This window comes from Echeneis naucrates, chromosome 2, assembly GCF_900963305.1.
Source record: "Echeneis naucrates chromosome 2, fEcheNa1.1, whole genome shotgun sequence".
Classification (NCBI taxonomy): Eukaryota; Metazoa; Chordata; class Actinopteri; order Carangiformes; family Echeneidae; genus Echeneis; species Echeneis naucrates.
The window spans coordinates 4,219,805-4,234,450 of record NC_042512.1 but is presented as its reverse complement, the minus strand read 5'-3'; the positions used below and the strand labels follow the sequence as shown (position 1 = coordinate 4,234,450).

Genomic DNA, 14,646 nt, shown 5'->3' with positions numbered 1-14,646 from the left:
TTGTGAAGCTGCTTCATGTTGGTTCAGCTGTTTCGATCATTTGCTGAAAATCTACTTTCTAAGTCTTCACCTTTGAACAAGAGATGAAACATTGAACGCTTTGAAGCAGGTACTTCGTCTCCTAAAGTCACATCTTTTATTCTTTACTCAGGTTGAAGAGCTGCAGGTTGTCAAAGATCAGCTGTTCTTCTCTGGTCTCAGCTCTGAAGTCCAACTCCTCCCATCTCAGAGAACTGGACCTGAGTCTGAACAACATGAAAGATTCAGACCTGAAGGATCTTTCTGATCTTGTGAAGAGTCCAGACTTCAGACTGGAGACTCTGAGGTCAGTACAGTTGGACACAGTTCATGTTCCTTTCAGTAATATTGTTTAAATCCAGTATCAGAGCAAAGGCTCAGTGTTTCCTGTGAACCTTCAAACTCCTGAGTGAAGCTGTTAGAGGAGAACAGAAACAGATTTCACAATTAGACAGAAAGACAGAGAGAAAACAGTCAGCCAATCAGATCAGTCAGAGGACTGTTGTGATCATGTGACCATCAAATGAAGCAGATTCCATCTGAAGAACTCAGAGATGTTCAGATTCTGGTCCTCGTCCATCAAACTGTCAGATCTGAGCTGAGACTGTTTGTTCTCTGATCAGGTTCATCTGTCACAGCTCTGAGATCAGTCTGACTGAAAGCTGCACATCACTGATCTTCTTTCATCACACTGTCACCATGTGGTCTTTCTGCAGACCAGAATCCTGTCTGTCTGTCTGTCTGTCTGTCTGCCTGTCTGTCTGTCCATCCGTCCGTCTGTCTGTCTGAGTCTCTCAGTTTAAATGGACCTTCAGTAAATCATCAGTAAAGTGATGAACCTTCATGACTCAGCTCTTTATCTCCACTGTGGATTCAGGGAGAGAGAGAGGATATTCAACAAAGGTGTAGGCAGGAACATATGATGCTGTATGAAGTTCATAGAAATATGGGAGCAGCAGGCGTTGCAGGAACGTGAGGTAGCGATGATTCACCACCTGCAGGATGAGGACAGGGTCCTCATCAAACTGATGAAGTATGTCGGCACATGCGAAGGGTATGGAGAGGGGGGTAGAGAGACAGAGAGAGAGAAAGTTGCTCAGTCCTTCCCCCAGTAGTCGAGGCCTATAGCAGCATAGCTAAACAGTAGATGGACTTTGTTTTTAACTATAAGCTCTGTCATACAGGAAAGTTTTAAGCCCGGTCTTGAAAATTGAAGAAGAGTCCATCCCCCGGACCACCATTCCACACTCCACATTTTGTTGTCCGGGCTGGGGAATGAAACAAGCCCCAACACACTGAGCCACTGCTGCCAAACAACAGGTGTTCCTGCCCCATTTCGAACCAAGGAAGTTTAGTGTGTGAGGCAAGAATGATAACCCCGACACTACAGAACCTTTAAACCCAGCCTGCTGCAGAGCTGCTTTCCATGATGATTCCTGCTCAGCATGGATTGGTTCTCAATTATTGGTTACCAGAATGTTAATAATAATTAGTAATATTAAAGTGAACCACAGGGCGCCTATCTATTCTAAGAAAAAAGACAACATTACTTAACCTCCTAAGACAATAACTCTTGCATGGAATGCATTTTTAATTTCTCTTTCGGGTGTGTTGTTGGTCGTATGACTCTAACGTATTATAAAATGTATTCTACTTTTCTGCCAGCACTAAGTGGAAGTATAATGGCCTCATATGTGGAAGCCAGGAGGTTAATAATATTCAGACTAATCAGATTAATTTATATAGGATTAGTTGATATTTATCTGCTGAGACTGATGTTGGATCATCACTGTGTGTTTTTAATAAACTAACTCTGACAGAACCTCAGTATGTTCCACTCACTGTCTCACTGTAGTGGTTGTTTTTGTCTCTGCAGGTTCAACGGAAGAGTGATTAAAGCTTCTACAGAGAAAACCTGTGAGTATAGAACCTCTGAGTCCTGTTCACCAAACTGACTGTGCTCTCTTCATCAAGATCTTTATTCATTACGTTTCAACAACAGACTTTTGGGGAACCTGGATCCTTAAAGTTTGAACATGTTTGGGCCACATGGCCACCTGGGCCTGATCACATGATCATATTTAAGTTAAATACTGTGAGCTTGTTTGTACTTCTTTCAATATTTTAATAATATTATACTACATGTTGCTTGATCATTTTATACATTAAAGTTTCAGGCTAATTTCAGGTAAAAGTTACAGAACCATATTCATCAGATTTATTTTAATGTGTGGAGGTTTTTAATTTCATGTAAGATATAACAGATGAACATGGTTCCTTTCAGTAAACATGGTGATTATTGTATGCAGGATATTTCTGGATCATTTAGTTCTATGGAGTTATCTTATCTGTTAAACCACACAGAGCTAATCCCAGATTGATTTTAATTTCACTTTCTACAGCACAGCAGCTTTTTGTCAGTCAGTCTATAAATACAACAGGTGACTTTCACTGAATAGACAGCTACAGACTGAGCCCACTCAGCAGATTTTTGGACCCGCCCCCTCAGATTGGTACACAGCCAATAGAAAACCAGGATCATCTGAGAGAAAAGGGATGACAGGAGGTTTTGAGCTGCTGCTGCAGGACTCTACAGTTTCCTCCGTCATCAGATCTGAGGATGTGAGCAAAAACTGATTTCTGCCATCTGCTGTGTCTTCTCCTCCCATCAGGTGACTCTGATGTCAAACAGAGTCCAATAACAGCTGAGACAAAGATGGATATGTCAGAGGACACAAAGCTGGACAAGGTGAGAGGTCAAACATTTTTTCCTGATGCTTCAGACTGATTTGGAGCTTCGGCACACGGCAGGAAATGGAGAACAAATATTAAACCAATATTTCCTTCAACTGGCAATGATTTAATCTCTTTGGGCAGAGAAAGAGAAAAGGACAAAAACTGAAACTATTGTTTAAATTTTTCATTTTGAGTGGTAGATGAGGAGTTTCTGAGTTAGATCAAAATAAGACTGAAGATGGAGACACGTAAAGTTTCAGTCCAGTTTGTTCCCTTAATCCGTCATCTGGAGCTCTTTAAAATCTGGACAAACACCTTTTTTTACGTCACGATCAATCAGCTGATTGATCAGCAGTCTGGCTTTCAGATGAACAGTTAGATTTCTGTCTGATCAGTTCTACCGTCTGATTTCCAACATGGCTGCTGCTTCTGTGCTTCAGTTCAGATTGACCTGTGTGTTGGTTATTTCCAGTCAAACTGATGACGTTTCTTTCTGGACCACAGTCTCCACAGATCTTCACACCTGAACTGAAAACTGAATCTACCAAAGTGTCATACAGGTAATTCAGCTGATGCCATCTCTGCAGTGTTGGTGGTCTCATGGATGGTTCCTCCTCTTCCCCTTCATGCTCAGTGTGCTCCTCTTAGACAGTTATATGGTGTTTGTGTGTCGGCTCATTCTACCTTCTGTGTCCTGCAGGTTCAGATGTCCTGGTCCAGGTATGTTCCAGTGTTCTTTAACTGGACTGGTGTTTGTTGTTGATCAGGAGGCGGAGCTCCTCTACAGCACTGTCCAGTGGGATGAAAGCCTCCTCCAATCAGCTGGCAAGATGGCTGCTGGGCCGCTGTTCAATATCCACTGTCCTGAGGACGCTGTCTGTGAGCTCCACCTCCCACACTGTGAGGCAGAAGATGGTGAGATAAAGATTAGTGCTTTTTAGAGTGATGATTAAAAGCCAACAGTCCTGTTATCTGTTCTAACAGCCCTGCTGTGATGACACACTTCCCATTCAGACTTTGTTTTATTAGTTAGTTAGTTTTATTTTGGACTTTAATCTCAGCCTCACAATGTTACAGTCACAGTCCACTGACAGTAACAGACCTTATTAAGGCAATCAGAAGAATTTAATAAATAATAAAGCAATGAAAGGTTTTTTTTTTTTTTTTTTAAATAAGATGCTGGAAAATAAACAGTTTTCTAACATGTAGATCAAAGGAGGAGATATTTCTATAGCAAGCTGATGTTTTCCGATTTGTGATATCAATCAGATGGTTCATCAAGACTAGTTTGGACGTTGGGTAACAAAGTCTGAACATCACAGAGACAAACACTGACAGCTGACTGAATTTCCTGACATTCCTGTCCTGGATATAGAATAAGACCATCACTATCATTTTACAGACTGTGTCTCTGTTTCCCAGCTCTGCCCTCTGAAGGTCTGCTGTCTGTCGTCCACATCACTGATGATGGAATGAGCTTCCTCAAACCTCTGGAGATCACACACAGTCATGTGATTGTCAAAGTCTCTCATCTCTCTGCCTTTGGCCTCGTCTGGTTGGGAGAGATGCTACAGAGGTTATTGAACAACAAGAAACCTATTTGTGGCCAACTTCTGCTGTTCCTCCGACCTCCGGCCAGAGACATTCAAATACTGGATGTGTTTCTCATGCCAAGCAACCTCCCTTTGTCTGAGGTAAAGCTTTGTGTCATTCACTTTAATAATCAAACTTCAAACATTCTAATGCTCAACATCTGAACTGTGAACCTTTAAATGTCTTCTGTTAACTTCTGCCTGCTAGTTCTGCAGCTGTCGTAAACAGCAGCTTAATGAGTCAAATTTGATCAAACTGTACAGAATGTAGCTTTAGATCAGGATCTTTGTGTGTGTTTTTCAAAATGAACTTTAGTCTTTCGGCACTAACATTACAATGTCCTGTTGCTGAAGGTTGCTGCGCAACAAGATGATGCTGTTTACATCAAGATCTCTTCTGATTGTAAACTGATAGTTGACCAAAGGTACAGTGTCCTCTCTGATCTGGAGGACTTTAAAATACAGCCTGAGGTGAGTCAAACCTCCATACGCTTAATAATAAATAATTCATGTTTTGCTCTCATTTTTATTAAGTATCTGTTGTGTTGATGTAAGCATGCTAACTAGTTAGCTTCATCTAGTCACTTGCTATGGAATCACTCCTGTAGAACAACTAGTGGATTTAGTAGATAAACATTTTGTTCCTCTGTTTTGTCTTCTCTTTTGCAGTTTGCTGAGTTTTACTTAAATTATGGGCCAAATTTCTTTCCAACATTTGAGGTCTTCCTGACTCCAAACACACAGACACTGACTTTGATGGTCAAACATGAAGAAGGAACAGAAGTGTGGAAACGCAGCATTCCTCTGCCAAGTAAAGGTTTCATCTTCCTCTATATAAAATATATGAAGAAGTGACCCAAATATTGCTGTTGCAAAGATCCCAACAATCCTGTCTGTGTTAAAATAAAAAATTACACTGAAATCATCTGAAATCTGACATATCAGTGCTTTAAAGTGCTGGTTGTTATTGGTGATTATTAAACAGTCTTTCATCTGGTTACCCGTTAGGTCCAAAAAGGGAAACTGGTCAAAGCAGCCTCCCAGCTGACGACAACCTCCAAGCAGAAGAGAGGCTGTGTGCTGTTCGGGCAGAATTCATTCAGAGAGTGTCTGACACTGTTCTCAACCAGCTTCTGGATAAACTGCTTCAGCGTGGTGTTATCGGTGATGCAGAAATGGAGTCAGCCAGAACAAAATCCAGAGCGGAAAAAGCCAAAGACGTGATCGACTCAGTGAGAAGAAAGGGAAGAGAAGCCAGCTCATTTCTGATTGATGCCCTCTGTCACCTGGATGAATGGCTTTCCAGAGAGCTCTCATTAAGATGAAGACCACAAAAATGCACCAATCTGTTCACTAAGACCTCAGAACTCTTTCAGATCCTTCTAAAATCAGGTGTGCTCCAGAGGCTCTTTGTCTGCAGTGACAGTTCCACACAGCTGCTGCTCATCAACCAATGAAACAGGCAGACAGTTTGTTCCTTTCTTTTGATTGGTGGGCTCAGACAGTTGGTTCCTTTCTTCTGATTGGTGGACTCAGACAGTTGGTTCCTTTCTTCTGATTGGTGGTATTTTAACAGCTGAAGTAGCTCACTTACACTGAAGATCTAGAGGCCCCTAGTTCAATCCTGGATTTTGGTAGCTGTGCAGGGTCTTTTTTTAATTATGGACATTTTCCGCTCAAGTTCACTGTTGTTATTGAGCAGAAGCAGGAGTCGTTTGTTTTGGAGTGGAGTAATAGTGGCTGATCAGCGAGGAGAACGATGGTATTCACCATCTGATCCTGAGGCTGCCAACAACCAGGACGCTGAAGAGACAGAGGCTAAGAACCAGGATGTGGATGAGAATGAGACGCAAGTGGAAGAAGTGAGGCCTGAAACAGCAGGTGGGCTCTGAGCTGCATCCAGCCATACAGACGAAGAAGAAGAATTCACAGTGGAGGAGGTTCATTGACTTTTTACATTCCACACCAAAAAAAGGAATATCTGGAGATTCATCAGCCAGCTGCAGGAAATGACTGAGCTAACACTACAATGTTTAATTTCACTGACTGTACACAGAAACCACAGAGCCAGTCACAGGCTCAGTATCTCGTTTCTAGGTTGCAGTCTTTCACAAGGCATGGGTAAGAATTATCGAAGAATTAAATACATTCAACACAATCTCACAGTGACACTTTGAGGTTTGTGCTGTAGGAAGGCTGCTTCCTGTTTTGAAGGGACTTCTATTGTGGAGGTGTGGTAGAAGGCTCCAGACCCAAGGTGAACTCCTTCCTCTGGGGACTGCATCACTCCAAAAAGACAACTGCTTTCTAATCCTACTCCTGGGATTTAGGCCAGATATAAAATGTGGCATATTATACATCCAAGAAAATATCACAAGACTTGAGATTCCTTCATATCAGTCTGCAGTTGATAGATATCCTGGAACTTTGAGTTAGCAATTGTTTCATGTTGACAAAGGTGTACAAAGTGTAAAAGTTGCAGAAGACAGCATGACTGGGCCTAAATAAATCTATCTTACTGAATACGTTGGCAGGTATGCCTTTGTTTTGGTGAATGCTACAGGACTGGCTGATCATGTTTGACCATTGGCTAGTGAGGCACGCAATCAATCAAGACTGTGTGTCAGGATGACTGAGTGGTTTTGGCTCCAGACTCAAGGTTAAATCCATCTCACATAAAAAATTCAAAGTCCTCTTTTGACAAGGTCTTGTATGAAATTTAGTTTCTCAGCGACACAGTCTTGCAACTTGCATTTGATAACTGAACTCTTCAGGGAAATAAACATAATAGTTTGTGACTTCTGGGCATTCCTGGTGTTTCTGTAAGTCCATCCAGCTCAATCAATAGAGCACGAAGCTCTTAATCACAGGGTTGTGGGTTTGAGCCCCACGTTGGGCGATACATTTTTTTTTTTTTTGACCCAAAGGTCTCCCAGCAGAACACTGCCTCTGCCCGCTGGCCTTCTTCCCACAGTGGATCCTGGTGCCATGTGTTCCAGGTCATGGATATTGCTTCCATGACCTGGAAGTGGAACTAAAGGTGTGTCCCTATCACCGGCCTTGATAATGATAACTGAGCACCAGTGAGTGCTCTCCTCCTCTTAGAGTCCCAATGGATTTCTAGTCCATCGCCTTAACCACTCGGCCACAACGAAAAAAAGGGAAAAAAAAGCATTTCTCAATATTCGCTGCAGTTGCCGGGAATCAAAACCAGGTCAACAGCTTGGAAGGCAGCTATGCTGACTGTAATACCACCATTACATGAAGTTTTGTGTAATTGAGTTGTGTAATGAGTTTTGTGTAATTTTTAACCACCACATCCACCTTCTCTCAAAGTGGATGTGCTGGTTAAAAATTACTGAGAATTCCACCAGCAGTCTGTCTAATAACCACCAGGGGCGGCTTCACTGGTTGGAAAATGAAGTCTGTATTGAAGTCTATGGGGTTTCATACAGACAGAGAGGAAGAAATCAAGTTTTGAGAGGTTGCATGTTTCCAGTATGGGGCTTGAACCCACGAACTTGCCGTTAACTGAATATAACTGGCCAGTTACGTTAGCCAGACAAGCTCGTTGGTCTAGGGGTATGATTCTCGCTTTGGGTGCGAGAGGTCCCGGGTTCAAATCCCGGATGAGCTCTTAGTGTTATGTTGCTAATTTCATTGCCTGACCATCATGACTCTTACCAAAGTTTGTCTTCTGTTAAAAAAGAGCAATCACCATCTGCTCAACACAGCAACCAACACTAAACTGCTGTTTCTCCAGTCCAGAGACTGCAAGCAAAAGCTGTAATACAGGAAGTGATGGCAGTACCAGGATTGCCTTTGGAGCTTCATTAATAGTGTGCACTCTATGGTGGAGTTCATGGAAACAGATACACTGTTTGGTTCTGAGCTGATCATTAATAATCAACCAATGAATGATCAATAATCTTCTCAGCTGTTCTGAAGTGTGGCAGACTTTGTGTTTACATCTGAATCACATGTGATTTTGGAAAATCTTCAAAGCAGCTTCAAAGGAAGAGTTTCATTCTGTGAGTACTGTGACATCATCAGGTGACATCATCAGGTGATGTATCAAAGGCAGCAGCTCTTCAGACTCACATCACAATAAGTTTTGTGTCTTATTTGGCTCCATTTGGTGGAAGCTGTGAATCGCAGGATTCAGGGGGAATACATCCATACATACATCTTCACTGAAATAATGACACCTGTGAGACTTGTTCTTATAATTAATGTTAAGACCCAGAAAGCAACATATTTGATTGGGGATGAGTCGGAACTCATCCACCTTCAGACTGGACATCTTCTGACTGTAGAACTGGAGCTTTTTATACATCTCACTGCAGCACAATAAAGTCCTCTGTGAGTATTGTGTGTCGATGAAAAATGCCCGAATTAGCTGATTAGTTTTTATTGACAAGAAACAAACTGGCAGTGGTGGGATTCGAACCCACGCCTCCGAAGAGACTGGAGCCTTAATCCAGCGCCTTGGACCGCTCGGCCACACTACCCTGTGAACAAAAGTTATAGAAGCCATTTTCCGTGACTGGAACTTTTCCTGTTGCAGCCTGCTATTCCTGCTAGAATTATCCTAAATATCTGCCTTTAAGGACATCGTGAATGATTTCTAAATATCTTTGAAACCTGTTGATGGTGAACTCAGAGGTCGTTAAAAGAGCCTTTTCACAAAGCTTAGCTTGCATGCCAGTACAGGGGAATCAGCCCAAATGGTAGAGTGCTCGCTTAGCATGTGAGAGACTTTACTTTGTTGGAGATACAGCAACAAGTGAACTGTGTTTTAGCTGTTGCAGGAGCTCAGAAGCTATCTGGTTAGCTAAAGCTGCTAAAGCTGCCACACCATGCAGGGAAAACTAACATTTTGTAGATCAGTATCATACCATGGTTGGCTGTGCAGCGTTTGGATGCTCCAATCAGTCCGAGAAGGGTTACAGCATGTATGGATTCCCCAAGAACCATGAGGGCTGGAAAAGGTGGTGTATGTGTTTGTGTGCGTGTGTGTATACAAATAGAAATGCAAATAAAGATAAGTATATGCACCATAAAGGGCCTCTGATATAATACAGAGATTGACAATTAAAACAAAGTCGTGATTTAATCATTTTACTCCTGGAGATACTTTCACAGCTACCAAAGTCGTGTAAACAAACTAGCAGCTGCCAAGATAAAAATATATATAATCACACTGTGCACGTGCAAATAAAGATCAGTATATGCATTATAATCACGGCTGGGGAATAATTTGATTAAAATAACCTCTGTCATCTCCAGGTCCAGCTGCAGGTGGTTCGGACCACACCAGACGACCGGTCTGTCCACCTCCTGTCTGTAGGCAGACTCATCACCGTGCTGGATGAGGCCGATGAAAAAAAACTGATCTCCTTCGAGCCGGATTTGAACCAGTGACCGTCTGTCACTGTAACTTTTGTTCACAGGGAGATGAAAAATGGCTGAATTAGCGGGTTGGCTTTCATCGACAAGAAACAAACTGGCAGATACAAAGGTATCTGGCAGGACCATGACTGTCTTTTGAGCTTCATTAACAGAGTGCACTCTACTGTGGAGGTCATGACAAAAAAGTGGGAGGAGTCACTTAACTGCACAGTCTTCTTGTCTCTCATTGGAACAGACTGAAGTTTTGTGGAGGTGAAACCAAACCAGATACCATCCACAAGACATTTTCAGTGCCCAGTTTTATTTTCACTGCAGTTACTCATGTTAACCACTCTGAGACAGTTTTAACAGCTGAAGAGTTTAAAATAAAAATTTTATTGTTCATTTAAGAGCAGTTAAAACAGACCAGGAACACTAAAGTAAGGGGCAACATCTGTGGCGCAGTCGGTCAGTGCAGTGAAAATTAGTTCCAGTTTTGTTGTTGCTTCTGTCTGCAGAACTCAAAGGTATCTGGCAGGACCACATTTGTCTTTGGAGCTTCATTGACAGTGTGCACTCTGTGGTGGAGAGATCAAAGACTCCTCCCATTTTTTCCCATGAACTCCACAGTAGAATGCACACTGTGAATGAAGCTCCAAAGACAAACGTGGTGTGCTCTGCTCGGGTTCAAATCCTGGACAAGCCCTTAGTGTTACTTTGCCAACATCAGTGCCTGGCCATTGTGACTCTTACCAAAGTTTGTCTCCTGTGAAAAGCGGTCAATCACCAAATTTCCATCTGCTCAACACAGCAAAAACCACTTTGTTGTGAGTGAGTCTGAAGAGCTGCTGCTTTTGATATATCGCCAGTCAGCAAATAGTATTTGGCAAGGATCATGTAGATCATCAAGATCACAGGTTGGTAACATCACCTGTGAGCAGAAAATCCAAAAAATCCCGACCCGAACACCAGAGGAAGGTTAGTTTTTTCTCCACATTATTCACAGAAATGGTCAAAAGCCTTTGATGCTCGTTGAACTTCAGTGGTAGAATTCCTGCGTGCTGCACATGTTTGATTCTCAGCTGATGGTAATGATCCTCTTAACAACATCCAAATGTTAGAAACTCAGTGCTGCCTGCAACATAAAACACAGCTGCTCTACATGAAAAGTGATGCAACTGTGGTCACCTCCTGTCTGTAGTCAGACTCATCACTGTGCTGGATGAGGCCGATGAAAAAAAACAGCCTCCTTCGAGCCGGATTTGAACCAGCGACCTAAGGATTCCAGCTGTAAGCCTCTACAGTCCTCCGCTCTACCAACTGAGCTGTCGAAGACTACGTTTGTGTTTTGAGCTTCATTAACAGTGTGCACTCTATGGTGGAGGTCATGACTAAAAAGTGGGAGGAGTCTTTGATCTCTTTGATGTCATTAGAACCTTTGTGACATCACAGAATCAGCATCTCCTTTGATGGTTACTGATGGAACAGGAAAAGGTCAGATCCTGATATAATCTTTAATCTTCTTTAATCTTCTTTTGTAATCTTTTATAATCTATAATCACAAGTATGCCTTTCTTTGTTTGTGTACCAACAGCCTGAGCTCTGGTTCTGACTTTGTTTTGATGAACCTCATTATTTACACACAGCACATTCAGGACATTAATGTGACAGTTTATTATATGCTAAAGAAACCTTGTTCAGACTCATGATGGTCAGCCACGTATGTTGGGGGTATTTTCAGATCCAAAATACATCCCTGTACATCAGAGTGGTGCTGTGGTTTAGTTGGTCAAAGCGCCTGTCTAGTAAACAGGAGATCCTGGGTTCAGTGTCTCATTGATAAAGTTTAAGGTTGTTGAGTTAAATTCATATAAGTTTCATTAAAAGGACACAGCACTCTCTCTGACCAGTCACTTAACTGCACTGTCTTCATGTCTCCCAGCAGCTCCTTGTTGTCAGATGTTGTAGAAAAAAAGTACTTCTGGGTTTTCATCAGCTGTAGGTTACAATGATCAATATTATAGATATGACAGAGTTCTCAATGTTTTCCTGTTAATCAGTGCTGATGAAAATCTCATGTAGTGTGTATAAATAGCAGAGGATGGTTTCGATCCATCCTCCTCTGAGTTATGGGCCCAGCACGCTTCCGCTGCACCACTCTGCTCAGTACGTTCAGTTTGCAGTGTCCTCTGGAGTTTTGTGTAATTTTTAACCACCACATCCACTTTCTCTCTCTTCCACCTGCAGTCTATCTAATAACCACCAGGGGGCGGCTCCACTGGTTGGAAAATGAAGTCAGAGTGTGTTGAAGTCTATGGGGTTTCATACAGACAGAGAGGAGAGAGAGAAGAAATCAAGTTTCGAGAGGTTGCATGTGGCCAGTATGGGGCTTGAACCCACAAACTTGGCGTAAACCGAATATAACTATAACATAACTATAATATAAATATAACAGTAACCAGGGTCATGGACAGGCCAACCACTGTCCATGACTTGTTCTTAGAATGTGTTAAACAATGTGTGTTAGTGTTGTTGTGGGTGTGTATCTACTGTAACAGACCGACTGTAGCTGAATAGATAGAACGGTTTCATCCTCCTCCTAGTCTGTAGACCAGTTCTATAAATGTTATCTCATAATTCTGGACCTTCCAGGACACACACTGTGTAACAGGAGCTCAGTGGACAGGTGAGTACGGATACATGCTGTCTTTAAACAAAGCCAACTGTAACACTGTCATATTTTAATGTTGTGCAGATTACAGAGATTATCCAACATCCTCTGTAGCTCCCCGACCGGGAAACTTGGTTTCATGTTATTTTTCATTTGATGTCTAAAATATTTCCTTCAGTCCTGAGTTGCTGGCAGGAAGCTAAATATGGAGAGGAAGGCCCCCAAGAAGTGGAGCAGAGCATTGGTGGAGGAAGAGCAGGGAGCAGTTTTTCAACTTCTGTTTAGTTTGATTGATAGTTTTTTTCACTGACTTATGTCAAGTTAAATGAAACACTCTTGTCCCTAGAGTTTAAAGAAGTATTAGTCCATTGGTTAAAAACTCCAGTGTGCCGTTTGTGAGTCAGGTATGTTCTGTTCATTTATGTTTAAGCTTCAGTCTCCTTATGCTTAGTTGACCTTTCTTAAATAGGGCCTATATTTGTCAGTTTTTTAGAGTTATATTTCCTAACGATGTAAATTGTTCTTTTTGTGACATTGTTTCTTTTAATTAAAAGAAAAAAAAATCTTCTTTCAGACCTCTGTCCTTTTCTGTTTGATCCCCAACAGTGCTCATGAGTTTAAAATATAGAAAACCTAAAGTTGGATTTGATGCCACAACAGCAGGACAAAGTGTGTCATTAATCTTCTGGATTCTACAGACTGAGTTCATGTTCTGATAGATTTATTTTACAGCTGTAGTAACAATAAATCTCCAGCAGGTGGAAGTATTGCTGCGCAGATGTCATGTCCACTGTGGGACACACAATACTCACAGAGGACTTTATTGTGCTGCAGTGAGATGTATAAAAAGCTCCAGTTCTACAGTCAGAAGATGTCCAGTCTGAAGGTGGATGAGTTCTGACTGCAGAAGAAAGTTTCAGAGCGTCTTCCAATGGCTGATTATTGATCTGTGATCAGGTTATGAGCTATAAACACTGATCATCTTCAGGTTGGTACAACAATCAATCAAATATGCTGCTTTCTGGGTCTTAACATTAATAATAAGAACAAGTGTTGACAAAAAATGCTGTCTGTGACATTCACATTAGAATTCCAAACAATATGTAAACTCCATGTCTGAATGGAGGTGGATGTGTGAACGTGTGTTAAAATCAGAGAGAATTTACACTCATTCAACTCAAATCCAGGAACATCCCAAACATGACTATTATTCCTGTCTGAGAGTTTCCTCCACTGACAGCAAACATACTGTATATCCATACTGATCACTGTGATCAGGTTTGAATCATCTCTGTCAGTCCTGCTGGATACACACACATCCCACTGAACACATTTTACCTCACTATCATATGAAGAAATATCACAAACCAGATGAACTTCTCAATGTGATGATCAGAGAGCCTTTAGATTTCATCATCATATGATAGAAACATCCAAACAGCTCCATCTGCTGGTTCTGCCCTGTTTTATGAATGTGTCCCAAACTGCACACACGGTCCGTGTATTTTAGGATGCTCTCTGACTTCCTCTGTGTGGACCACTACGCAAAGCAATTCCTATGTAAAAATCACTGTTTTGTGAAGTCTCAGTACAAAAGTAGAAAATAGTCTCCTGCTGATTCACGGTCACACAGCTGATAGGCGGACGAGCCGACTTCCGGTCCTCTGAGGTGGAGAGAAATGAACTGATCTGTAGATACTGAGGAGATAGAACTTCACAACTCTGACAGAGAAGCTGGTGTTGTGTCTTTAAACTGGAAAAGTGAGATAACACCTGCTATGTGATTCTTTATACTTGTCTATGTCATAGAAGTCATGTAAACCAGAGAGTGTTGAAGGAACTGAGGTTCTACTAACTCCTCATTATTAACTAAAGCTGTGCCCCGTGTGAGGCTCGAACTCACGACCTTCAGATTATGAGACTGACGCGCTGCCTACTGCGCCAACGAGGCCTGAACGACCAAACGAGCCCAGACCTGTCAGGAGCACCCCGCACAACACGGGCTGAACCAGCCACACACCGGGCAGGCCGGTACATGATGCACAGCACAGAAGTGCAAAGCTCTGGAATAAATCCTATTTTAGCCACTCTCCCTTTTTTCAGAGGCTGTTTGAATCAACACATGATGATTAACACACATCCATGTTAAAAATGACAATCTTTTCTCTTTTTGATTCCCCATTCTTCATTGACACATCTCTCTGTACAGCTACAATTACAGTTTCAATCAGACTGTAT

General features: G+C 42.0%; 1 protein-coding gene and 4 non-coding genes across 5 annotated transcripts; 2 read left to right on the top strand and 3 right to left on the bottom strand.

Moving 5' to 3' along the window:
• The first annotated feature begins 269 nt into the window (after positions 1 to 269).
• On the top strand, positions 270 to 7,116 carry LOC115053067 (NACHT, LRR and PYD domains-containing protein 1b allele 5-like). Its single transcript, XM_029517634.1, has 9 exons — positions 270 to 325; positions 1,895 to 1,935; positions 2,691 to 2,767; positions 3,259 to 3,314; positions 3,455 to 3,669; positions 4,177 to 4,448; positions 4,701 to 4,817; positions 5,016 to 5,157; positions 5,355 to 7,116. The coding sequence occupies exons 3-9, from the start codon at positions 2,735 to 2,737 to the stop codon at positions 5,669 to 5,671; spliced, it is 1,152 nt and encodes a 383-aa protein (XP_029373494.1). The 5' UTR covers positions 270 to 325; positions 1,895 to 1,935; positions 2,691 to 2,734; the 3' UTR covers positions 5,672 to 7,116.
• A 795-nt stretch (positions 7,117 to 7,911) lies between these two features.
• Positions 7,912 to 7,983, top strand: trnap-ugg (transfer RNA proline (anticodon UGG)). The gene has a single exon. It is a non-coding gene; the product is annotated as a tRNA-Pro (tRNA).
• Positions 7,984 to 8,775: 792 nt separating this feature from the next.
• On the bottom strand, positions 8,776 to 8,857 carry trnal-aag (transfer RNA leucine (anticodon AAG)). Its single transcript has one exon. It is a non-coding gene; the product is annotated as a tRNA-Leu (tRNA).
• Positions 8,858 to 10,984: 2,127 nt separating this feature from the next.
• trnay-gua (transfer RNA tyrosine (anticodon GUA)) lies at positions 10,985 to 11,072 on the bottom strand. The gene is given in 2 exon segments: positions 10,985 to 11,020; positions 11,036 to 11,072. It is a non-coding gene; the product is annotated as a tRNA-Tyr (tRNA).
• A 3,214-nt stretch (positions 11,073 to 14,286) lies between these two features.
• trnam-cau (transfer RNA methionine (anticodon CAU)) lies at positions 14,287 to 14,359 on the bottom strand. Its single transcript has one exon. It is a non-coding gene; the product is annotated as a tRNA-Met (tRNA).
• Between the last annotated feature and the right edge of the window lie 287 nt (positions 14,360 to 14,646).

Bases quoted from the DNA above. Each gene is read 5' to 3' on its own strand.
- LOC115053067 (XM_029517634.1), top strand. From the start codon at position 2,735: ATGGATATGTCAGAGGACACAAAGCTGGACAAG. The intron at 3,670-4,176 runs GTGAGATAAAGA...TCTGTTTCCCAG, and splicing joins ACACTGTGAGGCAGAAGATG to CTCTGCCCTCTGAAGGTCTG. The intron at 4,449-4,700 runs GTAAAGCTTTGT...CTGTTGCTGAAG, and splicing joins GCAACCTCCCTTTGTCTGAG to GTTGCTGCGCAACAAGATGA.